Source organism: Crocuta crocuta, unplaced genomic scaffold (assembly GCF_008692635.1).
Source record: "Crocuta crocuta isolate KB4526 unplaced genomic scaffold, BGI_CrCroc_1.0 scaffold235, whole genome shotgun sequence".
NCBI lineage: Eukaryota > Metazoa > Chordata > Mammalia > Carnivora > Hyaenidae > Crocuta > Crocuta crocuta.
This window is the reverse complement of record NW_027531285.1, coordinates 2,560,454-2,587,230: the sequence shown is the minus strand read 5'-3', so window position 1 is coordinate 2,587,230 and position 26,777 is coordinate 2,560,454. Positions and strand designations below refer to the sequence as shown.

General features: G+C 40.7%; 1 protein-coding gene across 1 annotated transcript; it reads right to left on the bottom strand.

The window, feature by feature from the left end:
* Positions 1 to 13,339: 13,339 nt before the first annotated feature.
* On the bottom strand, positions 13,340 to 23,545 carry CA3 (carbonic anhydrase 3). Its single transcript, XM_077771228.1, has 7 exons — positions 23,313 to 23,545; positions 22,327 to 22,524; positions 20,036 to 20,154; positions 18,101 to 18,193; positions 16,929 to 16,991; positions 15,696 to 15,851; positions 13,340 to 14,314 (listed from the first exon to the last, which is right to left on the bottom strand). Exons 1-7 carry the CDS (start codon positions 23,344 to 23,346, stop codon positions 14,195 to 14,197), a joined length of 783 nt encoding a protein of 260 aa, XP_077627354.1. The 5' UTR covers positions 23,347 to 23,545; the 3' UTR covers positions 13,340 to 14,194.
* Positions 23,546 to 26,777: the final 3,232 nt, after the last annotated feature.

The following is a 26,777-nucleotide window of genomic DNA, read 5'->3' as shown; positions in this document are numbered from 1 at the left end:
GGCAAAAAGGCTCCAAGCTCTCCGCGCGGGTGGCGGCGGCGGCGGCGGCTCCCGGGCTCCGGGGTGGGACTACGCGCACCCCATCCCCCTCCTGGGCGCGGAGTCTGGCGGCCCTGCCGACTGCTCGGGACCCGGGCCCCTGGTGCCTTTCATCCCCTGTCCCCATTGTGATCGCATCCCTGGCCTCAGAGCGCTCCCTCCCCGCCCCATCGGCTCCGTGCGCTCCGGGGTCTTCAGCCCGGAGGGCTTACACCGCGACGTTCCCGGCTCTAGACTAGCAAGCGAGGTTGGGAGCTATGACCTTGGGGCAAATAGGGATACGGTCCTTGAGGCGCTGGGGAGCCAGCAGCTTCGGGTGCTGAGAGCCACGCGCCCCCTACTGGACGACCCCGGAATAAAGTAAGAAAGATAAGCAAGAGTCTCTTCCGCCCTTAGTCCACACTGAGGCGAGCCTGGGAGATTGCGTTTCCTTGCAACTTGTCAGGGTGTCATATGAAGTGCTCATCTCCTTCTACCTTCCTCCTCCTCCTCTTTAAACAATTATCTTTGGGGGACAGACTTCCTAGTGAATACATATTAGTTGAAAACATTCTCCCCAAAACTTTTTAAACAACTCACTTTTCTCAGAGAAATAAGGTAAAACAAAGTATTCCCTGCAAAGAGGTGAGAAATTTCCCTGGTTGAAAAAGGAGACTTGGCATCTGGGATGCCTAAGAAATAATTCAAATGTATTTTTGAGAATACATTTTTGAGGCAAGGCAGCATTATGACTTGGTGGGCCCCCTTCTTCTTAAACATACATAGACGCATATATATTTATGGTTGTATTGATATAAAGAGTAATATCTTAACATTATGTATTTCCACATTTTCTTCCACCTCAGTGTTCCTTTTTTCCCTTCTGACTTGAGAAGAAAACATTTTTGTGGACATCTAAAGGTGTTGTGCACTTGAAGCACTGTCCTTAGTGTACCGAATAGGTAAGGAACTGTTTTTAGGTGGGGACAAAATTCATTTCCTTCAGGGCACTTGGCCACAAATTGGGAGGAGGATTTTCTGTCTTGTGGATCTCTGGGATCTTTGAGAGATCATATTAAAGTTAAAACTGAAGAAGCAGGAAGAGTTTTACACAATTATATCAGCCCTGACATATTACCTTTACAGATAAAAGAATAAATTATAATATCAGCATACATTTTTACAATGTCGATCTCAAAATCTTTATTTACTATAGGGGTGCCTGGGTGGCTCAATCAGTTAAGCATCAGAATCTTGATTTCAGCTCATGTCATGATCTCACACTTCCTGAGATTGAGTCCTGCACTGGGCTGTGCACTGATAGCAAGGAGCCTGCTTGGGATTCTCTCTCTCCCTTTCTCTCTCCGCCTCTCTCTCAAAATAAATAAACTTTTAAAAAGTCTTTATTTCCTGTATATTTCAGTTAATTTCACACAAACAAATATGATTCCTGTTGTGTTTATTTGTTCTTGTCTTAAGAATCTAGAAAAGTGTGTACGTATGGTTTGGGGGGAGGGAGACATTTTGGTTGCTGTTACATAGAATTCTTGGGCAAAACATAATAAGCCCCCTGAGGTTGGGAACTGTATCACATAATTCACCCCTGTATCCTAGGTAGCTGCCACATTTTGTAACCTACCTGAGCCCTAGGACACAAGAAGCAACTACCCAAGAATTCTCTTTAAAATTATACAGTTACTAATCCAAATGTAGGTAACTTCAGTTTCTCTTTACAGAAATCAATCACTTAAAAAATAACATTGTGCTGAAATTAGGCTTGCTTTTGAGTCTGGGCTAATTCACCAGCCCTCTGACCTTGGGCAAGTTGCTTGGACTTGCAAAGGTTCCGTTTCTTCATCTGTAAAGCTAGGATGTTAATAATTCTACCTCATAGGCAAGTAGGGAAGACTAAAGGAGATAATTCATATAAAGGATTTAGCATAGTGCCAAAAATTAGAGCTTAATAAACGTTAGTTATCATTATTACTATTATACATACGTTTTTGAATTCCTATTACATGCTTCATGTTTTTAAGTGCTGTGTAGGCTGTAAAAGCTTTAGTCATCTATCCATTCATTCATTCACTCATTCATTCATCAAATCTATCAAGTACTGTTATGTGCCAGGGATCAGTACAGGGCGTACAGTCATGAGCCACATCAACAGGATCCCTGACCTCCTGGAGCTTACATGGGGATGGATAGGGATAGTATACAATAAATAAATAAGCAACAAAAAAAGTGAATTTCCAACAGTGGTAATGACCATGAAGAAAATAAAATAGGAATGAGGTAGAAAATTACATGGGAGGAGATGTTACTGTAGATGCAAGTCAGTGATTGTGGAAAACCTGTAGAAGAAAGTACCATTTCAGGAACCATTAAGGAAAGAACTAGGGAAGTATATTTCAGAAAGAGCCAACAGTAAGTGTAAAGGCCCTGACTGAGGACATTTCTAGAACAGAAAAGCTTGTGCCTGGAGCACTGTGGATGAGGAAAAGACAAGTAGGTGAAGTCAGAGGTGGGCCAGGGCTACAGCTTGAAAAGCCTTGCAGACGATGGCTCCAGAGAAGGATTTATACCCATTGCATGGGGAAGCCACTAGGCAGTTGTAAGAAAGGGAGTGATACAAACTGCAGCAATATAGTGTTTCAGAAGGAAAAGGAGTTCAGAGCTCATGGGAACCAATTCTTTATAAATGAGGAAATTGGCAGAAGTTCCAGAAAGCTTCTTGCTGTCCCCCCAATTTCCTTGCCTTTGACCCTTTGACAATGGCTTTTCACAAAAAGATCCACACTTACTAAAGTGAGTCACTTTATTTTAATCCAGGCTCTGGCTTGCCTCTTGGCCTCTGAGTTTCTTGACATTCTTCTGCAGTAGGATGGGAGGTAGTATCACATGGTAGCCAAGAGCCCAGGTTTTGCGAGTTTGGATTTGGCTTCTAGGATTTACCCTCTCCATAACCTTGGACGATTTATTTCACCTCCCCCAAGGCTCAGTTTCCACATCGGAAATGTAAAAAGAGTACCCTGGGCTGTTGAAATGGTAAATGGACTAATTCGTGTGATTTATTTATTTTTTTTAATGTTTTATCTGTTTCTGAGAGAGAGACAGGGTGAGCAGGGGAGGGTCAGGGAGAGAGGGAGACACAGAATCCGAAACAGGCTCCAAGCTCTGAGCTAGCTGTCAGCACAGAGCCTGACGCGGGGCTCGAACCTACGAACCATGAGATCATGACCTGAGCCAAAGTCGGATGCTTAACCAACTGAGCCACCCAGGTGCCCTTTGTGTGATTTAGTCATGCAAATTAGCATGATGCCTGGTTTGCCACTAGCTGCTGCATTAAGGATTCTTCTTGCAGCAGAGGCATAGAATGGTGCAATGGGAATCAACTTTGTAAGAAGACAGACCTGAGTTCAGATTCCAGCTTTGACACTTAATATATCACTTTTAGCAAGCTAAGTAATTCCTCTGAACTTCATTTACTTATTTGTAAATTCGGGGGACAATACTAGCTCTGGAGCTTTACACTGAGAACTGATATTGGAAGATATGATTTATGGTTCTGGCACTTTTAAAAAATTGAATAAGTAATATAATTATCAATATAGTAAAGTAATAGATTGGCTTTTCTGTTTCTCTAACTTACATGGAAAAATCACATTCATTTAGTGAACATTTATAGAGTTTCCTACTCTTATAAGAATAACACTTACTGAAAACTGATTACACTTCAAGCATGGTTCTAAATGTCTCACATAATCTTACTTTAAAGCAAGGGAAACTGAGGCATAGATGTAAGTTGGTTTGCCCCAGGCATCCATCAGGAAGTGACGGAGCCAGGTGTGAAACTAAGAAGTCCTACTGCAGAATTTGAGCTCTTAGCCACCTGCTATGAGACCTCACTGAGGACCTGCGAAGCTCCTTTTCAGAGTGTATAAAGGCTCCTTCATGGTGTTGTAGTAAAAATGCATTCGGATAATGTCTGCAATACTACTGTGTAAAACAAAGTTGTATCAACATACTGATCATTTCTAAGATTTCCTACCCCTCTAACCATCACAGTTGCAGGAAAGAGCACTAACTCTACATCTCATAAACAGATGCATTCACTTCCCTTAGCAAACTGCTTCTCAGACTTAAAAATTTAGTCCCTCAATGTGTCTTTGTTTTTTTCATGACAACTAGTAGCATTTAAACTTTTCTCTAAGTAATTAAAGTTTTTAAGGGTAGTTGGGGAAATTCAAACATTGCTACCAAGTTTCAATTTCAACCAGAATTGGGAGGGAAATAGTAAGTGTGGCAATTACACTAAAAAATGCAAATTAAAATATTTTAAACATTTTATGTTCTGTGATAGCTACCACGTGCAGCACTAAGAAATATTCAATTTAATAAGAACAAAAGTCTGTCTCATCTTAAAGCACTAGTTCTCAGCTGAGGGCAATTTTGCCCCACAGAGGATCTGGACAATGTCTGGAAACATTGATTGTCGTAATTGGGGTGGGGGCTGCTGCCGGCATCCAGGAATGCTACTAAACATCTCACTCTGCACCGGATAGCCCCTTATAACAAACAACTATTCAATCTAAAATGTTAATAGTACCAACATCATGAAACTCTGCCTTAAGAGGATCGCTAAGGTTATGCTTTGGTGGAAGGTCTGAAAAGGGGTTATACATGTGTTTAGCAACACGTGAGCCCTAGCAGTGCTTTGCCCATAATGAGCCCTCACAGATTTTGTGCTGGTTAGACTAGGTAGACAAGAATAAAGTCCCACCTCCGCACCTTAAGATTATTGTTTATTCACTTTGCTTCAGCAAAGTTCCAGTGATGGCTTTCCTACCACAATTATGATAGCTTGATTTTGTTCATTGTAGCTTTGTCACATGGTTGAACTTCTCTTTTGCTTATAAATCACCATCTTGTATGGGGAATTTTCTACTTCCTTTTAGAAACAAGCACAGTTGACCATTTTCCATGCAAAGGGAATGGTAGGCGTTACAAGTAAGTTTTTCCTCCTGATAAAGGGCAAGAGTCAGGATTCACCAGTGTCATGACCTAGAGGCAAAACATACTTCCCTTCCCCAAATTCTCCTCTTCCACCTCCACCCTCAGCTAATCCCCACTTAGTGAAACAGTGGACGAAACGGTGGCCCAGCTCAGTGTGGAGCCATAGAACAGAACAAAGCTGACCAGCTGTCCAGACACTGCATAGCCCTATCTCATTAGCAGAAGGTTTCAAACCATCTGTCTCCACAGTGCAATACATGCACCCCGGGACGCACATGATAGCCAACTCCATGGCAGGAAGACAATGTGGGCACTACTATCTGTAGTTCTTTTTTCACCTTCTAAAAATATCCGTTTTGTTGTATTTTATAATATGTATACTAGTGTATATAATTTACTTTAAAAAATCCTGTGTTGACAGTTCATGCTCTAAAACTATGCCTCAGTGGCCTGTATCATCCAAAAAGAGCATGAAGTCCATTGCTGGCCTAGAGGCCCAGGTGACCCAGAGCCTTGTTTTGTGGGCTGCCTGTACCCGTGGTTCTGTTATCTGTCCCTTCTCTCGAATGGCACTGATATCACTATTGAACACGTATTTCGTGCCCAGGGTACTGGGTACTGTGGTCATGCCTGATAAGCCCTTCCCTTCCGTGGTCACAGCCATGCTTAGCACAATTTCTTTTCAATAACGTTTAGACATTGCTCTTTTCTTTTTTCTTTTTGATTTTTTTAATGTTTATTTATTTATTTATTTTTTTTGAGAGAGAGAGAGAGACAGAGTGAGAATCGGGGACGGGCAGAGAGAGGGAGACACAGAATCCAAAGCCGGCTCCAGGCTCTGAGCTGTCAGCACCAAGCCCGACGCAGGGCTTGAACCCATGAACCATGAGATCATGACCTGAGCTGAAGTCTGGCGCTTAACCGACTGAGCCACCCAGGTGCCTCTAGACACTGCCTTTTTCTATTTTTTTTTTCTTCTCCTTGATGCTTCTAGGTAGTTCCTTGACTTACTTTTCATTCTTTCTTACTTGACACACCTTTGAAAAGCATGAAATCCTTTCAAAATGAAGGTTTCTTTAGACACTTGTATATACTTTTGAAATTATGTATCAGGCACTGAGTGTTTTTGCCCAGCTAACAGCACCATCCTCTTAGCAAGTTGCAAACTTTGTTCTTCACTCCTTGTGGTAATTTTATAATTCCTCTGAAATCCCCTGCTCCTGTCAGGGCCTAATCAGCCTTTCATAAGCAATGAAGCTGCTAAGAACAAGAGGCTTAGTACACTTCACCATCTTGACAAGAGGCTCCTTTTAAGAGAAACCAAATTAAAAGGAAGAGATGAGAACTTCTCTGATGAAATATCATTTAAAAATTCCTTTCAATAAAAAATATTTATAATAGGCATCGGAGATTTACATATCAAGTTCTGAGTTGAGCCACAAAATACCCCTTCCCCACCAACCTCCACCAACAAACAAAATAGAACCCTGAGTCTGAGTTCTGGTAAATTTCCTGTCTGAATAAAAGGTTTTTCTCAAAGAACTCTCATCTATGTTATAAAGTAAGCTCTGGGAAGTAATTATAAGTACATGAGTGTGTATGTGGTATGGATATCTGTGTGTTTGTATAGGGCAGGATATTTACTTACATTGACAACTTAAGTTACTTAAGTTGGGGTGGGGTAGAATGTGTCGATTGAAAATGTCTATTGAATTTTCAAAAGCATCCCACTTTGCTTATGTCTGGCCATGCCACAAGGATTTGAGTTAGGAAAAGTTAACTTAATGTATGAGCATCTTCACACAAAGCTGAACAGAATGGGGAACTAAAGTCACTGATGAGAAAATTAAGGCAAACTCATGAAGAGTTTAAGCATGAACTCATGAAAGTATGAATTATGCAATCAGTATCACCAGCGACCAATGCCACAGGCTCACTGCCAACCTCCAACTCTTCAATTTGCACATTAGAAACACGAGTGCTAAAAGAGATAAATATCTGGGTGGAGGGTCTCCTTTTATATCTCTTAAAACATGTCTCCTCTACTTCTACATTAAGTTTACTTTTAAAATTTAAATTTTCAAATGATAAGTTTCTAGTATATGTGATGTGAAACTGCTTCTCCTCTCCCATCAATAGTCTCTCTTTGAGAAGCCTGAGTTACACAGAAACCCCTGCATTCCTCCAAGAACTCTTTGAGATGCCAGTCTCTGACATTCCCAGGATGAGATCATAGGTCCCATCAACTCAAGGTCTTAAACCGGCATTCAGTGTTTTCAGACTCTTATTCCTATCCAACCATCCTTCCATCCTTCTGTCCATCCTTCTATCCATTCCTCCCTCCATCAATAAATACTTTCTGAGTACTGACTAGGTCCCAGGTACTGTGTTAATACTGTGGCTTCAGTAGTATAACAAGACAGACAAAGTCCTTACCCTCTCAAAATCTCCCTACCCCGATTGCTTATCTCTGTTCATCTCTGTCTCTCTCACTTTCTCCATGTCTCCCTGTCCCCCATATGCACGTGTGATGCTATACATGTACCTACATTACAGATGAATATAAAGGTATTCACCTCTATACCTTTATATATACAGGTGCTCCTAAGATGGTTCCCGATGTGAGAACCTGACCCCTAAATCGTCACTGCCTGCCCCTTTTCCCACTTAGTTCTCAGTTCTTCCTGGGACTGGACCCTGCCTTATGCCTGCTCTGCTTGGCTTGTATAATCTTCCTACCCTTGCCAGGCCCTCTCTTCAAGGTCTCCAGAGACTGCCTTCGGTCCTCCATTAAACCAAGCATACGCAGGAGCAGAAGTGTGAAGTCTACAAGCTGAAGTTGCATAGTATTTTCAAATACTTCCATTTGTAATATACTTCCATGGGAGTCAAGTGCCCTTGGGGGAATGACTTCCCTTGAACAAATGTGGTTGGGACCATCCAAATTTCAAATGAGTTGAGTGAGTATTACAGAAATTTGTGGACATGTCGAAGCAAAGAATGTGTGCATTTAATGGCCAAAATATTTTCCCTGAGTTTCCAGGCTTCTCTCTCTGGAAGTGATTTAAATACAAGGGAGAATTTGATTTTCTGTTTACTGCACATAGTTGATTCTCACCAGGCTAAAAGTAGCTTTTAAATCACTGAGTTGTATGCCTCTGAAGTGCACTTGGTCCCTTGTGACTGTACAGTTAGACTCACATTTATTCCTGCCGAGTACCTACCTACCCTGTCAAGTTGTCAGGTGGCTGCTATTAAATACCTTCAAATCTAAAGTAGTTCATTAGCTCTCTAGTCATTCATTCCCTTGATCCTAGATTTTATGCCTCCATTGTTTTATTTCCTTTTGTGTAATTGGAGTTGATCACCCCCAAATGGATAAATTCTTCTCCCAGGTTAACTTATGCATCTCGATCGGGAGTTTGAGTTTATGACATGCCCCGACAAGACCCAAATTAATTTCATGGCAGGAGACTTTCTGCATTTGCAATTAGGATAGATTTTCCACTTCATGCAGCACTCCAAGGGACTCTATCCTGCCAACATTTGAAAGTCAATAAAACAGAACAAATGCTATAGTTTTCCCACCTCTCCTCTTTGTTTTTTTTTTCCAGATGTCTTGCCAATCATATACTTCCTCGGGTAAAGTACAGAGCTTCTGGAACAGAACCTTCCTGGGGAAAAATTCACTGATGCTCCTCCAAATCACCCCTTCTAGCATCGTGCCGGTTTTTTAACGTGGCCACATCTTGTTTTCCTGCTACTTGGTATGAGACAAGAGTCTTTATCGTTGTCAATGCCAAGCACAGAGAGGAATCCGTTAGGGGATCCTTGTATAATAACTCCTCTACTGTTATCTGAATTAAGATGTGGGTTCATGATGTTATTAATCATGACATATTATATCATAGCTACATAAAGAAAAACATTATTTTAGGTATTGAATAAGCCATTAGAGATTTTCCTGGTTGAAGTAAAATTAATTTATAGAAGAGATTAAATAACCCCTATTGAGAGTCTTATTACATGCTACAATTATTATTCTAAGAAGTTATATGTACTAACTCATTTAATTCCTTAAAAACCTCTCTGAATAAGTAGCATTATCATCCCTACTCACAAATGAGGAGACTGAGACCAGAGAAATGAACTTGCCTGAGGGCACATATCCAGCAAGTGTTGTATGATGTGCACCGAGGCCTCCAGAAGACTGAACAGGGCTGTAAAATGTTGGCTTCTTATTTATTTAAGTTTTGATTCCACAACTACTAGGCTTTAATCTCTTAGGCCTCAGTTTTGACTATTCAAATTCTCAAAAATAAGAACCCTTCACCATCTTTTTTTTGTAGATAGATACTAATGGTTCATATTAAACATTTGAGAAAAGGAAAAGGAGTGTTCAGGGTTTAAAACAAAACAAAACAAAGTAAAAACATGCAAACAACCAAAACCCCTCATTGCTCTGCAACTAACTCAAGGCTTCTCATTGCACAGACGTTTGCTCATTGCTTTGCTGCCATCTAGTGACCAAATGAAAATTAAATATAAACATGATTTTGCTTTCTCATTTGCATTTTAAATCTGTAAGTGCTACCTTAGGGGTCATTTTTAAAAATCATTAAAGTTTTAGGGAAGCCTGGGTGATTTTGGTTCAGGTCATGATCTCACAGTTTGTGAGATTGAACCCCACGCTGGGCTCTGCACTGACAGACAGCACCAAGCCTTCTTGGGATTCTCTCTCCCTCTCTCTCTGTCATCCTTTCTCTCTCAAAAACAAATAAACTTAAAAAAAAATAAAATAAAAAAATAAAAATTATTAAATCAGTGTATATTAAATCTCAAAAATGTTACAGTTTTCATTTTATTCTTACCTCTTTTCACTTGTTCTTCCTCTACTGAAATACTATTTCAGCTCATGTCCAGAGTTCCTCTTTAATATCAAATAAGAAGATGTGAGAAGAGAAACTAAAATCTAATTTTGTTTATGTGTTGTCTCTGATGTGGTTTGAGACTATATGTATTCTTTTAGAATAATTTTATTTGTGGGCTGCCTGGGTAACAGTTGGCTAAATGTATGACTCTTGATTTCAACTCAGGTCATGATCATACAGTTCCCTGTGTGGGGCTCTGCCCTGACAGTGTGGAGTCTGGTTGGGATTTTCTCTCTTTCCATCTTCTCTCCTTCCATCTTCTCCTCTCTCTCTCAAAAGTAAATAAATAAACATTAAAAGAAATAATTTTATTTATGCCATTTCTAAGGAATAACTGGCTCTAATTTTTCACATGTATCCAAGTAGGTTTATAGTTGATCAATTTCACTCATATTTATTTAATTACATAAACGAAGATGTTAGACACCGAAACCTGAAGTTCTACACGTTCTAGGTAGAATACTTCCTATTCATCTACATAAATATTCACTGATTGCACATAAATAGATTTGCATCAGTGGTCATGAGTAGTTATTTACCTCTTCTTAAGTATATTGTCTCCCAATTAAAGGGGTAGGATAATAATATATTTCCTCTCTCAAATCTAGCAGTACACTATACTTACTAAATTCTTGTTGATTACACACCATTCACAGGCTTCTAAGGATATAACTCTCTGAATATTATGACACACTTAATTCAAATTAGTTTCTGTTCCATGTTGAAGTTTAAAAATATCTACGATTGCACACTAAGGAACAAAAGTTGGCGGATGTTGAGACATGTTCACCACAGTTCTTTCCACGTCCCCTCTGTACGTTGTGTGTGCCTGGAATGCAATTGTTTGGAAGCCTATGCATGACCATGAAAATGATCCATCCACTGTATAAGGATATAAGTGTGGTTTCAATAATCTAATGAGCATGTAAAATAATTCAGCATTTTGAACACAGGGAGAAAGTTGAAGTTTTAAGTTGGGTGATAATTGTGAGCATTGACAACGACTCGGATTGGGGGCGGAGGCGGAATATGTTCCAACTAGGAAGCTGTCACCTGAAGCTAAAGAGATCATTTTCCAAGGAGGTCTCAACTAAATAAGATGAGCAAAAGCCTGTATTAGCCTTACTTATGTATAGTGATTGGTTGTTCCAGAAGATGAGTGTTCGCCCTGGGGTCATCTAGGTTCCTCACATCATTTATTCACCAAATATTTATTGAGTGCTTATGAATTGCCAGGCACACTACTAGGCAATAAAGGGAATATCAGTTTGTAAGACTCACATCTGTACCTTCATCGAACTCATGATCTAGGGAGATAGCCTCTCTCGATTGGACATTTTCCCTTAGAACAGTTCCAGCCTCGTTTAGCCTGTGCTCTTGAGTAAGGACCACTGTAGCTGGTATGAAGTTATATGTTCCACCCCTCCATAGAAGTGTGTTTTGGATACATTTTTACAGTGCTTTAAGCATTACTAAGTAAGTACCCTGAGAGAATCAGCTTGCATATTACCACTAATTGATGGAAACTCCACACCTCCTAATTCCAAGGGATTTAATTAACACATCCAGTTTGCACTGACCAACCTGGTTTTACTTCACCCAAGTGGTAATCTATTAAATAACTTTAGTCTCCTAGGACTTTGCCACATGACTTGACTTCCAGGATCACAGGACTCTCCTGACCCAATACTATTTTCATTCCTTATGGTTATTAAATTATAGCTAATTTTCTAACATAAGTTAACATATTAGCCAGTGATGTGAAGGAAGATATATCAAAGCCACTAACTGCAAAAGTCAACTTTCTGTCTAAATATATTAAATGTTTTGAAGGTCTCAATGTATGGACTTCTGTAGTGTTAGATTAGTGTCATCCCATTGTACATTAAAAGAAATAAGGACATAGGGGCGCCTGGGTGGTTCAGTCGATTAAGCATCCAGCTTCAACTCAGGTCATGATCTCACGGTTCGTGGGTTCGAGCCCCGCATTGGGCTCTGTGCTGACAGCTCAGAGCCTGGAGCCTGCTTCAGATTCTGTGTCCCTCTCTCTCTGCCCTCCCCTGCTTGTACTCTGCCTTGCTCTCTCTCAAAAAATAAAAAAATATTTAAAAAAATAAGGACATAAAGCTACTGTCTGACCTGATCTAGCCTTTAAGTAGCAACCATGGTACTGGTAGGGACCCCAGAATCCTAAACCAACTCCGAGGCTTCTGGAAACTACTCCACTGCCGGGAGCTGCACCGGCCTCTCTGGATGGCAGTCACAGCAAGGAAATGGCAGTGTTTGCACAGCTCCTGCCATGAGAAACGAAAACTGGTATCTCCTTCTGCTACTACTGGCTCATGTTGGAAATAAGCCTGCTGGTATTGACCAGGCCTCACAATAGTCCATATCAGACCAATATTCTGAACACAGATACCTCATTAGGAAAAGCATATTCCTGCCTTTTCGAAAGAGATTTTAGATGAAAGCACTGTGGATGATTGTCAAAAGGCTCTTCCTATGGGCCTTGCAGACCCAAGACTTAGATAATAAAGGGGGTTAAGAACACAAGAGTTACAATTGAGCCTGGCCCGGAGACAAAGAGCCTATTTTGGGGTTAAGGGCAGAAAATAGTTACTACATAGATCTTTGCTAATTGGTGAAGCATAGCAGTCCCTTCCTCAAGGCCTGCTTTCCACAAACACCCTCCCTCACTCTGGCAGCTGGGATGAGGATAGATAAGAGTCGCTAAAACATAAACCCAGGTGCAAAGACTGGCCCATTCAGGGCCCCCATGATAGTTTCCACAAACAAACCAATTCAGAAACATTCATCCTCTTGAGAGCCAGACAGAATGACTCTTAGCTTATCTATGTACAATTTAACTTGTATGTTATCCTGTTGTTCACTAAGAACATTCTGTTATTTCCTTGGTCAGAATAATTCTGCAATTGATACCACAAAAGGCCTTCCATTGTAAGAAATTCTTTTCTCTGACCTCATGTTGTTGCTGAACTTTTAAATAAAGACACCAAAACCAACAGGACGGAGATCCTGCCTGGTGATCAGAAAGAATCTCGGGGCTCTCTCACTCTCTCTCTCGCTGACACCGTCCATCCTTCAGGGATCCCTGGACCTGCCGGAGCCGGCCTCCAACACTCCACATTCTCAAATATATGGCCACACATTCCTCTTCTTGCCTGCCATTTTCTCCAAAGGCCCTCACTGATTCTTAGCAACTCTGTGAGGAATGTAACATCCAACTAAAATCAGAACCTGAGTCTGCTATCATCACCCTTCCATTATAAAAACAGACGTACAAAGCTTGCCATTCTTAGTTTTACTCCATTTCTATCATTTATGACCCCCTTCTTTATCAAAAAACATAACGCAAGTTTTTCCATTCACATCTTTATTAGTTTTGATGATCAGTACAACTGCTTTTACTGCAAGTGCTGTCATTCGCTCCTTCGTGTTCTGGGAATTCTTGTTCCACCCTCAAATTAGAAAGATATCAGAGGCAATTTTTATTTTAGTAAGCATGCAAAGAGAAAATAGTAAAATTAAAAATAAATGGCCCTCTTTCAGGTAAAGAAAAATATTAGGATAAAGTCAACCACCTTTAAGAAGAAGAAATTCAAACACTGGATCAAACTTTTTAAGACTCCCAGTTGAATGTGTTTTCCTTTCATTGATAATCAAAACCAGATAATCTTCACAGTAGCTAAAACTGTAATAAATGATGGACCTCTTTCTGGTTGTAGTTAAGGGTTAAAAGGCATCATTTCAATTGTTGGTGTCCATAGTAGTTTTAATTACTGGCTTATGTTTAATTGCTATATGATCCTCATTCACATCTACCCCTACATATAGACTTACTCCTTCCTTCTTTAAGATGGACAGCTCACACTATGAAAATTGTAAAACTGAAGTCCTGTGAAATTTACGATGACAGAAAAATAGTGCCAAATACCCATTTTTCTAGATCTTTACTCTTCCCTCTCTCTCTTCTTCTTTGAAACCTTACTAGAAATGCTACTTTCATAGGAAAGATGACTATTACAAAGGCCAAGTGCTTTCATATTACATCTTGTCAAAAGTAACTGGTGTCTTGGTTATTATACTCTTGTATTCATTGCTTCGTGTGGAAAACTGAAATATACTCGGAGTCAGGAGCACCAAAAGGGGACAAGGAACCAAGCTCTCCAATGGCAGCTTTCCTTTCCTGAAGAGGGCAAGCTCCAGCGGCCTCATTTGAAGGAGGCTCTCACCACCCTGTTCTTGATAGGCTGCGGAGGGCGCCAGTTCCCCACCAGGGGCACGGGGGGCTCGTTCTCAGCGCTGGAGAAGAGGCTCCTCAGTTTTGCCATCTGCAAGGGGCGAGGGGAGACTGTCAGCACGACATTCTGGCCAAGTGCACGCATTCTGCATGTGCCAGTCAGAAATGTCCGGCTTTTCAAACAAGACAAGCAAACCACAAACCCGTTGGTCCAGAGTAATTGGGTTACCAGTTCCTGAGCAATATGAACCCTTTTTTTATTTGTAAAAATACTTTTCTTCATTTTATATAGATCACCATGCGCTCTGGTCAACGTGTTTTCCTCCCAAATCCTGAGACAATTGTTTTAATTTGAGGAGTCAGTATGAAGCATATACCTGATGTAGGAGGGGATGACAATATCAGCACAAATAATAAGTTAACTGGCCTTCATTGTAGAAGTTTATGACGTCCATTTTTTAAAACAGAAAGAAATTAGTCACATTATATTTAAAATTAATTTTTTTCTTACAAGAGGGAGAAGAATTCAGGACATTTTCATCACAGGCTATATTTCTGCACAAAAATGTTTTTAGCTTTCTCCTTAAGAAAATGTCATTCCTCTTTCCAAAATATGTACGTGAGTGAATCCGACCATCAAATCTAATCTTTTGATTAAAAAATGATCATATACACCTGAGTCTGTAAATGGCAGAAATATGAAACTGTTTTATGTAAGGGAGACACGCTGGTAAGCTGACTTTATCATTAGACTTCATGATCTAGAGTGTGTTTCTGTGTTGCCCCTTTGCTTTAATCTGTTCTTCTCCATATCCCTGGTTTCATACTTTTTTCCTAAACAATCTTTCCTTGAAAGTCTCTCTGATAAATGTTGCAAAGATATTCATCAGATGAATCCTAAGAAGAAAGGCCTACGAAAAGGGGTCAAGAGGTATTGGAAGCAAGCAGACCAGAGTTGACTCTCAGCTCCTACGCTTGGCTGTGTGATGCTGGGCAAACTATTTAACCTCTCGGAGCCACAACTTACTTGTCTGTAGAACTGGAAAAATGATACACACTTCACAAGGAGGTTAAATTCCTTCCATTAGTGTCATTTTCCCTAAGCCTGTATTTATAATCTCCTAATCGGTGCTTAGTATTTGAGGGGCGTGCAAATTAACAAAGGGTAACTCATATTGATAATCTAAACTCTAAAGAGTTTCGAGAGCATAAATCGCGTCATTGTTCAGTATTACAACCACCTTTAAATGATTGGCATTTATCCTGGTACTTTTGGAAGCCAAGTTTTAGAAAGCTGAACAAGATGAGTGCAGTTACCCAGGGCAAACTATGACGTCTCTGGGCATAGAGCTGTTTTGTAAGCACCCATTTAGCAGCTGTACATTTTCCATGTAGCATCTCTACCTTCTACAGCCACAGTAAGTGGCTCTGGAAGTCCGTGTGTCAAGGTTCCACCCATGGCTGGCGCTTACCTGGTCGGAGCTCACGGTCATGGGCTCCTTCAGCAGGAGCCACACGATGCACTCCTCGCAGGGCGGCGTGGTGAAAGAGCCGTGGTAGGTCCAGTAGTCCCGGCAAGTGGGGAACAGGCAAGACGGGTCGAAATTGGTGAAGGGCGCCTCCTTGCCCTGGGAGAGAGGAGGGCGCAGGCACGCTGAGCGAGTGCACCCACACCGCCCACCCCAAGGGTTTCACCGTTTTGTGAGAATGGGTTTCGAATGGAATAGAGGAAACAGTATTTTTAAGCAAAGTTCATGCCTTTCAGAAATAAAGGTCAGAGGGTGGAAGCTGGTTTATGTTATGACTTTGGCATAGTCATTATAACATTTCATTCCCTAGTGACTGTCAATAGAACTATAATTCTGTCACCTCTCAAGAAAAGGAAGAAAATTCATATCTAACGGTAGTAGAAGTATTTCATATAAGTTGTTCATGTTTAGGTTCACAATGCTAAAAAAGAAACAGGCTCGCCTGACTATTTTCTGCGGTGATAAAACTTTAAAGCATTGTATTAGAACCATTCCATAGGCGATTCAAATGAATCTGTTAATTAGAAGAGTCCACTGTTAAGATTTCCTTAAGGTAAGAAATATATAGGTGTTGCCCAAGAGAGAAGGGCCAACACCAGGACCTAAATATTTAGTACTTCTCCAAGCGTGTGTGTGTGTGTGTGTGTGTATGTCTGTGTGTGTGTGTGTGTGTGTGTGTCTGTTGAGGGCAGGGGCTGACCATTCAACTTCTCTTACATTTACTTCATTAAAAAATGTCATCTGACAGACTATGAAAACTAAATAGGCTGATACGTGTAAAATTGCTCTAAAAATTATAAATTGTACAAATACAATAGCATTGCTTGTATACGTGTATTTAGCATATTCATCAAACTTAGTAAAAAATTTTAAGTGAAACAAATACACCTAAAATGTAAAAATAGGGGTGTCTGGGTGGCTCAGTCAGGGTGAGGTCTGGGTGACTTCAGCTCAGGTCCGATCTCACTGTTCGTGAGTTCAAGCCCTGCGTCGGGCTCTGTGCTGGCAGCCTGGAGCCTGCTTCAGATTCTGTGTAGCCTTCTCTCTCAGAGCCTCTGTGTATCACACTCTGTGTCTCTCTCTCTCAAAAATAAATAAACATTTAAAAAAATTTTAAGGAAAATGTAAAAATAAAAAATGCATTATGGTGTAGGAGGGAAAATGATTTATTTTCACCTTTGTCTTAACTTTGTCCAATGCATCAAGGAACAGCTGGAATTCGGCTTTCTCACGTCCTATCTGTAATAAAATAAAAAAAACAATGATGATATTTTTCCCTTTTCCGTAATTTATGATTGTCTTGAACACTGACTTTGATCTATCCATCTGTAACTAGCGTTTATAAGTCTGCCAGAATATCATGTACTAAGCAAAAACATAAGTTTCTTTCTCCCCCAAGATTTTAGGGTATATATTTTTTGAACTAAACTTAGACAACAGGCCTCTGTAGTACAAAACCACAAAATCACATGTTGATGTTCTTGACCTTTTCTGCTGTCATTCTCCTTTATTTGTTTTTATAGAATTACAGCTAGGATGGACTTGACCTATGTAAAACTAAACTTATTGTCTCAATTCAGACCTACTCCACTTCCTGTTGTGTTGCATTCAATCACTGAAAATGACCCAATGAGTTCAGGACATAAAACAAATTAGGTCATTCAAAAAGAAAGAAGCTAGATTTTCACCTGTGGCTTAAAATCCAGATTACGTTACTACTAAATTCATGTGTTAATGACACTAAGTCCACTTTAAACCAAAGCTGGCCCAACAACACACACATTCCGTGTGCTATCTTAGCCTGGGATCATGTGAGTGGTGGCCTCCCTAAGCCGAGGGGATGTCCAGCCAGGGACTTGGCATCACAGTGGTTCCCAACATTGGCTTTTCTGGTTTCCAGTGCGATTGAAATAGAGTAACGGGAAAGGACAATGAACAATGCCGTTTGGCCCCTCCCACCACCATAAAGCTCCTTTCAAGCCTCTGTCTCCATTACACACACACACACACACATACACACACATTCTNATGCCGTTTTGGCCCCTCCCACCACCATAAAGCTCCTTGCAAGCCTCTGTCTCCATTACACACACACACACACATACACACACATTCCTGAAAGAATTTTAAAGTGTTAGGGTTACTAAAGAATGGCAGAAGAAACACTTTTAAGGGAGAGCTAAATAATTTGAGCTGATCTTAGCAGAAATATCTTGATTAGTTGAATGAATAATGATATTCATTCTTCTTTCCCCTTTAAATTAAAGGAAGGCGTGGAACTCATGCTACCTTAAACATTGGTAAGGAACTAAATTTTGAAAGAAAAAGGTGACCAATTTTTACCTTACCTTCAGAAAAATGCCAACCACAGCTATTCCATCAGGTTGCTTGAGAGCTCCTCCAAAAGTGTTATACTTTGGATTCCAGTGAACTAAATGAAGCTGCAACCATACAATACAGGTTAGGAGGTAAATTTCTGGAGTAAAGAAATATGTATAAAATAATTCAAAATAAACCCAATTGTATACTCTAAAGTTGTTGAACACTCTTATAGAAGTTGACAGAATTCTAAATATTGATATGCAATATTTTGGTGAAGTTTTTAATAGTTCAAAGAAGAAGTATATAAAATGGTTATAAGTAGATCCAGAACTTTGTAATAAGCTATCAGTAAAAGTTGAACTTTTTTGTTAAACTAATTCAAAATACTTATTTTAGTTTTGTATTTGTGTATTTATTTATTGTATATGTGTATATACATATACATATACATTGTATAGTTATTTATTGTATGTGTATTTATTGTACATTTTTTGCATTTGTATATTTATTTTACTTTAGTTTTTCTAACCAAATCAAACAGTGAAATGCACAGCTATAAGCAAGAAGCTGCTAACGTTCTAAAGTTAGAATTAATTGGGAAGTAGCGGGGGACAAACAATAGGAAAATTCTTGGGCATTTTCGTATCTACCTCCTTTTAGCAGCCAGTGCTCAACAACCCAGTGGTAACCTTATCTTAATTTAGAACACAGGCACCAGTTAAATTGGTCAAATTTCCCATATTGAGTTACACGGAATGGAAGGAGAATACAATAGTTCACAGTAGTTAAAGATATTGTACTCAAGATCAAAAGCATTGAGATACACCCATGTATAAAGGCCAAACTGCGAGCCTTGCCCCAGGCTTGTAAGAAATTTACTAAACTCTCCCCATTTTTGGTGGGGGTGGGAGGAGGGTGTCTAGAAGGCAGCCTTAATTATCTCTCCGGTCATGGCTTTCTAGATGGGCTGTAGAACAATGTAACGATCATAGTGAAGTGTACTCCGGGTTTCCTAGAGTTCAGCTTAGCCAGCAATTAAGTACTAATGAGGCTGCCTAAGTGTCCACGAGTGCCTCCAGGGCTCCTGCCCCAGCTCCTGTGTTGACAAGAACCTACCGCTGGAAACAAGTGTGGCAGTAAAACTGGAATGTTCCTCACCTCCACAGTATGTGTCACCTCTCACAGGCATAGCTTTATAAAATAAAATGCAGGAGGTTCGTCTTATTTCCTTGTCATTTGATGCCTTGATCTGAGTTACAAATCAGGTTTTCTTTAACGGGTTAACCAAGACCTAGTATTTGCTCATATTGAATTATATGTATCTATTCGTCTCATCTATATGTGTGTATAACATATATACCCATATATACACACATACATATATGCACACCCTTCATCAAGAGACTAGAACGTTAGCATTAGCCAGAATTATTAATGCCATTTTTAGAGCACTGCATTCTTAGAAAAGAGGCAGTTTAAGGCCCTGGACAAGATGATAAACTCTGAAACCAAGCTACACAAGGCAGAGTGCCAGGTTTAGCACTCAACAGCAATGTAACTTTGTTATGTAGCTTTTCTTTGTCTCAGTTTCTTCATCTGTAACCTATCCCACAGAGTTGCTGAGGGGATCAAATAAGTAAATACTTGTAAGCACTTAATAAACGGTAGCTATCCTTATCTTTTTCATTCAGGGCCTTGGCCTTTTTTCAAAAACTGCTATCCAATTTCTTAACATAACCGTGAAAATTTTCACGCATGACACTATCCCATCCTCTTTTAACAGCCTCTCTGAACTGTCTAGCCTGAATGTGTGGCCGCTTCAGCTTCAGCTAAAACTACTACAGCTCTTTTTCACCACTACAGGCTGGAGGGAAGAGTAGTGGATACAGTTTTGTCGTTGATTTTCAGTTGGCAGTTTCTGGTTTGTGAAACCCAGAGTGGATTATGGCAGTCCCTCCTACCTCCGCTGCGTACTTGACTCCATCCACACTGTGCTCGGAGCCGTGGTCATCCGAGGCGCCCCAGTGAAGATGAAACTGGCGAAGTCGGTAGGCTCCGATGAGAGGACCACCCCTCAGCACTGTGATTCAGAGAAGCGAGGTCAACAGTGAACTCATGCTTGTTTTGCAGAGTCCTACTTTAAACAAGTGCTGTTACAGACAAAAGTTAGCTGGGCAAAAGTCAGTCTGCTGGGCAGGTGGTACGGCTCTCAAACACCCTGGTCGGTTTCTCGCAAAATAAAGTCAAACTAAAGATACATCAAAATAAATGATTTCTCTTTTCTGTCTTATTTTGTCTGCTTGTTTTATTACATTTAAAACCAAAGATGGGTAATAAGGATGTAGGCAATCAACAAAGGAGTTGGTCCTGTGTTGTGGTGTTAAGAACATGACAGTTGAGAGGCAGGCAGATATAGGTTCAAATCCTAGATACTTGTGTGATCTCAGGCAAGTTGCAAAACTTCTCTGAACCTGTTTTTGCATCTGTATGAAAGTGATAATAATATCAACCTTTGAGAGCTGCCGTGAGGATTAAATGAGATTAAGGACTTAAAAGTGCTCATCACAGTGCCCAGTACAACAATCACTGAGCAAATGTGAATTCCTTCTTCATGTTTTGCCTCCAACTCAACTCTTCTTTGAGACTCCAAGCTGGAGCTTTCATCCATACTTAGACTGTGTCTATTCAAATGAGATAAAATGGAAAATTCAGAAATTTCCCAGGAGCTAATCAACGGTGGACATATAAACTAGATGGTTCTGGGCACCATTAATTTTTGAGTTTGTTGTCCAAATACCTCAACCCATCACTCACTTTGATCTCATTTCATTCACCTGGGAAGTGATTTAGAGGTTCAAATATTTTCTGCAGGACATTAGAAACTATGCAAAAAAAAAAAATACTAAAATCAAGATTAAGCAACATAAGCTACATCAAAATAGAATTCAGAGAGTAGCTATTCTAGAAAGGATTGACCAACTGGTGGTGCTGAAATGGCACACTGAAAGCCACATAATATAAATCTAAAACAACAGAGCTAGATTTGTATGAGCTTGGTCATGTAGAAATAAGTGGTTTGATTCATAGCATTTTTTCTGTCCAAGCACTACAACAGTTATTTTCTGGGCATATGAATCCAATTATTAGGATAACACATATGGAACTGTCAGTATTTCACCACTTTTTTTGCTTGCAAAAATGGTATTTTCATGTGATTCAACATAATAGATACTGTTTAATTTTGTTGTTCCTCCTTCAGAATGGAACTTGACTTAAATGGAGAAGGGAGAAAAAATTAACGGCAACATAAAATTATTATTTAAGAAAATATAAGTTTCTATGATATTCCTTATTTGGAGCCTTCTGGTAGGTAGGAATTATGACACTATTGCTCTTTCCTATAATATCGTTGAGAATACTCATTTATGTACATCAATGCAGATCATTTTAACTTTTTTACAAATGTGGTTATAAGAAAATGGATTATTGTGCATCAATCATCAAAATATTCAAGGTAGATTAGTCCTTACCTCCTTTACAGTTGAAATAAAGCATTTCTAATTAGACTTCTTTTATTTTCCTGATTTTCTTAATAGTGTAGTGAAATAAAGAATTTTTTACACATGTGATTTTTCATTTTCACACACACAAATCACTACTCACAAAATTGTCAGATACTTCAAAAATACTCAGCAAAAGGATTAATGATATGAACCCCACTGAACCATTGAAGGCAATGTTCCAGACTCATATAATGACCTTATTCTCTCCCCTGGATTGGCCCCCACTCACACACCAGGGGAAGAAAGTGCCTACTCTGTTTCTTTGCTATGTTCCTTGCTTTGCAGAATGGCCTCTCTGCCACCCTTGGGAATGAGCGCCTTGCTCTCTAGACTGTGGTCAAAAACCACAAGCACCCTCAGGTGTAGGCATCAGAGCCTGAAGGACACTCATTTGGACTCACTGCCATCACCTCCCTATCAAGCTGCATTTCAAGAATGCAGTGCCAGCTATTAGCTTGGGCATGGGGCCATTTTGCAGTAGCAAAGCTGACCAAGGTTAGAGAGCAAGACATTCCTAGTCAATGCATAAATACAATTCTTCACGACTAGAGAAAAGTAAAATGTCATCTCCATTTTCAGAGATGAAGTGGCTCTTTTTCCCACAAACTCTGTTACTGTGTCACAAATCTCATTTTGCCAATAGGGACGTTGAAACTGCCCATGTGCCTCTACCTAAGTACCATACTTACTTGACCTGTCATAAGTATCATCAAACACAACCCTGCATGTCTTCCCGTTGTTCAGGATGGTCTTGCAAGAGCCAGGATCATAAGATGCTGTCCACGGCAGCAGAGAAGGGTCGTGCCTGATGTCTTTAGTATGCAGTTCGATGGGTGACTGGTTGTCTCCCTTGGCAATCGGATAGAGTTCATGCCAGTGGTCAGGACCTAGGAAGTCAAGTTGAGGGCATGGATTTATTTGGTGACACATTCTAAGCCCTCTTTCTAATTGACTAAACCAGCAAAATACTCAGAGGCTAGTCAATGACTATGAAAAGGCCTTGGATTTCAGTTTGGGCAAGTTTCAGTTGGGCTTAGCATTTAAGACCTTTTCATAGTTTTGTTAATAGTGTGCCCAGAAACTATTTAACACAGAGGAGTCCCTCGGCTTGCTCAAGAATACAGCTTCAAAGACTTATTTTTGAGATGCACTTCATCACGTCTTACTAATGCCATCGTACATCATATAGCTGGAATAAAATAACACTGACCACATGTGGTTTTCAAACACACCCATATTTCTTTTACCATGGGTTAGGCAGAAGCCAGCAGGCAGTGCAAGGATACTTAAACCAACGCCAGGCTCAGAGAGGTTAAGTGCTTGCCCAGTATCATGGAGTAAGGGACAATCAGAACTGGACCTCGCGTGGTCTGACTTCTCAGTCAGAGGCAGTGTGATCTTGGGCAAGTTACCGAGCCTCTCTCTGCACTTCAGTTTCCTCCAACGGAAGTAAAAACGGCTCCATACCAGGGAGAACTGAATGAGATAAAGGTAAAAGGGTCAGCAGCTTTCGGCACTTGGTAAGTGCTCAGTAAATGTTAGTTTCCATCAACTCCTCCTCCCGTATTTTCCCACGCACTCTCTAGATTTGCCCACTTTCGGTGCAATGCCAGGGGCATCTCTGGCACTATCCCGGGCCAGGAGGGGGCGGGGGCGGGTGGGTGCTCGGACTCACCGTTGTGGCTGGCGTAGCCCCACTCCTTCGCCATGGTCGTCTTTGTGGGCACAGGACCGCAGCTGACTTCTCTCCCCGGCGTCGTGCAGAGTCCCCGCGAGCCCGCGCCTTTTATACAGTAGGTCCCCCACACGCTGCATGGCCTTATTAGGTCAGCGAGGGTGGGGCGGGGGGCTAAACTGGATTGGGGTGGTATTTGGGAGGCGTGGTGGGGGAAGCCAACGAATTCCAAGAGATAGACAGCTGTTGGGCTCGCAGGGGAGATAGGCGGAAGGCCCCCACCCGCTCCCCCTCCCTACCCTCTCTCTCCCCAAAACCGCGGCTCCGGGCTTTGCTAACTCTCCTTCCGTCTCCCAAAGCTGCAGGGCTTTCTAACGAGTGTCGCCGCTGTGCAAAAATGCAGGCGACTTTCGCAGCGTCCTCCCTGCCTCCCTCCTGCAGGCTTTTTGTTGTTTTTGCGGGAGGTGCGGTATCGTAACTGTGCTTAGCCACCGAATAAAATATGCACCGGGCAGCGCTTGCAGCCTCACTTCGAAGTTGCTTTTAGTGCAGGCTGGTTGTCTGGCTGCGGTCTCTGGACGCTTCTGGGAGTTTATTTCGTTCCAGCGATCCGGTTACGGTGGCTGGAAAGAACACGTTTGTTTGCCTGACCCGTATTTGACTCCCTTGCAGGCAACTTGTAAAATGTTAGGAGCAGAGGATGGGAAGAAAGAGACCGGGAGGGAAGGTTCTATAATTCCGCTACCCTTAAAGATGTTTACAACATCCTGTCTTTGGAACCGCACCAAGCAGCATTTCCCAACCTAGCGAGTCCCTTCGGTCTGGAGGACGCTGAGAGCTGGATCTCGGAGAGGCCTCGGGATCCAAAAGAGGTCTGCATCCTAGGTTCACGCCGAACAGGAGCGTGGGACTGATTTACCCCTACTCCGTGAGCTGTACCTCTGCTCACGAAAAGTTGAGAATATTCTGGAGTGTTGGAAGGCCGCAAACATAAAGTGAGTCATATTGTTTAAAACGTAGAACCCCCTTATCTAAGAAATTATGAAAGATTAGAAGAAAAGGAAGAGGAGAGGCTTCCAGATTGCTTTCTGTTTTTTTCTCTCCCTCCCAAGTTGGTTTATAATATGATTACCCATGCAGAAGGAGAATGGCTCTGGCATATCCAATGTGCACATGTCAGAGATATATTTTTAAATGTCTGGTTACGGTTTACATTGAAGAAGTCAGTGTAATAGATATCTGTAAGTCTAAGAGTATATTGTCAAATTTCTTTTTTATTCTAGGTCGGTAATAATTTTACTTATAAAAAAAGACAGCAAAGAGACCTAAGCCTAATTTCAGTGCTATCTTGAACAAGGTTGCACTATACATTTCCTTAATTACTTTGACTCTTATTGATGCTAGTATTTTGTATTTGGGAATTACTAACCTTGAAAAGGAAATCTCTCATCATGGTAAAGATAGCTCATCTCCATGGCATGTGGAATGACTGACCACACTCATAACCTGGACGCCAGGGGAGTCACTCCCCAGCGTATTTTTGTGACCAGGGATCATTTGATCCACACAATAGCAGGGTGGAATCAAGAACTGAGATAGTTCGGAAAATCTAAGCGAACACCACAGCAAATGCCCTTAGACTCTGAACTCAACTATGTCAGTGGTAGATCAGAAAGCCTGCAGATGTGGGTTGTCTGGGTTCAATTATCTGGTGATAGTGTGTGCTATAGTTTGTAGTTAATGGAGGTGTATTATATTTCTTATTATGTGCATAGTTATTTGTATCAGTAAACTATGATCTTGCTTCAATTCATTAAAGCGTAGTCTCTCTTTTTTTTTGGTATGTGTTGTTAAAGGTTGGTAACTACATTTCATGTTATTTGGTACAGTGGTAAGACAGAGAAAGTGGATTTTTTATGGAAGTATAGTTGACATCCAATATAATATTAGTTTCAGGTGTATAACATAGTGATTGGACATTTCTATACATTATGAAATGATCACCCTGGTAAGTCTAGTTACCAACTGTCCCCATACAAAGTTATTACAATATTAGTGACTATATTCCCTATGCTGTACTTTACTTCCCTGTGATTTATTTGTTTTATAACTAGAAGCGCATACCCCGTAATCCCCTTAGCCTATTTCAGCCATTCATTCCCCTCTCCCTCCGAACCAGCAATTACTGGTTTGTTCTCTGTATTTATGAGTCTGTTTCTGTTTGGTTTTGTTTGTTCATTTGTTTTGTTTTTTAATTCCACCATAAGTAAAATCATATGGTATTTGTCTGTCTTTGTCTGACTTATTTCACTTATGCTGGGAGCTGCACTGGCTCCTGTCATGAGAAACGTAACTGGTATCTCCTTCTGCTACTACTGGCTCATGTTGGAAATGAGCCTTCTGGTATGGACCAGGCCTCACAACATTCCAAATCAGACTGATATTCCCCACACAGATACCTCATAAGGAAAAGGATATTCCTGCCTCTTCAAAAGAGATTTTAGATGAAAGCACTGTGGATGATTGTCAAAAGGCTCTTCCTATGGGCCTTGTAGATCCAAGACTTAGATAATAAAGGGAGTTAAGAACTCAAGAGTTACAGTTGAGCCTGGCCCTGAGAAAAAGAGCCTAATTTAGAGTTAAGGAACAGATAAGGGGGAACTTAAGTTAATACTTATATCTTTTCTAAATTGTGATGTATGACAGTCCCTTCCCTAAGGCCTACTTTCCACAAACACCCTCCCTTACAGTGGCAGCTGGGATGAGGATAGATAAGAGTAGCTAAAATAAAACCCAAAAACAAAAGCCGACACATTTAAGGCCTCCATGGTGTTTACACATTCAGCATCAAGTCAAAAAAGTTTCCACAAACAACTTATTAACCAGCTCAAAAACATTCGTCCTCTTGAGAGCCAGACAGAATGATGCCTAGCCTATCTATATACAACTTAACCTATATCCTAATCTTAGCATTATTAACTTAGAACAAATATGTATGTCATCTTGTTTTTCACTAAGAACATCCTGTTATTTCCTTAGTTGTAAGATTTACTCAACCTCACTATGATTGGGGTAATTCTGCAAGCATACTTCCGAAAAACCTGCTACTGTACACTTTTCAAAGCATCTTATCGCAGAGTTTTCCATTGTAAAAATTCCTTTTTCTGATGCCATGTTATCATTTGACCTATAAATAAAGACACCGAAACCGACAGTGCAGAGATGCCTGCCTGGTGATCAGAAAGAATCTTGGGGCTCTCTCACTCCCTCTCGTTGACACCGTCCATCCTTCAGGGACCCCTGGACTGGCTGGAGTAGGTCTCCAGCACTCTTAGTGTAATACCCTCTAGGTCGAGCATGCTGTCACAAATGACAAGATTTCATTCTCTTTCATGGCTGTGTAATATTCCCACATTTCCTTTATCCATTCATCTATCCACAGACCCTTAGATTGTTTCCATTGTC

What these genes read in the sequence shown, in the direction of transcription:
- CA3 (XM_077771228.1), bottom strand. Translation starts at nt 23,346, where the DNA reads ATGGCGAAGGAGTGGGGCTACGCCAGCCACAACG. An exon ending in GAGTCAAGTACGCAGCGGAG is followed by an intron (nt 18,194 to 20,035) that starts GTAGGAGGGACT and finishes GTATGGTTGCAG; the next exon opens with CTTCATTTAGTTCACTGGAA. An exon ending in TGACCGTGAGCTCCGACCAG is followed by an intron (nt 14,315 to 15,695) that starts GTAAGCGCCAGC and finishes CGCCCCTTGCAG; the next exon opens with ATGGCAAAACTGAGGAGCCT.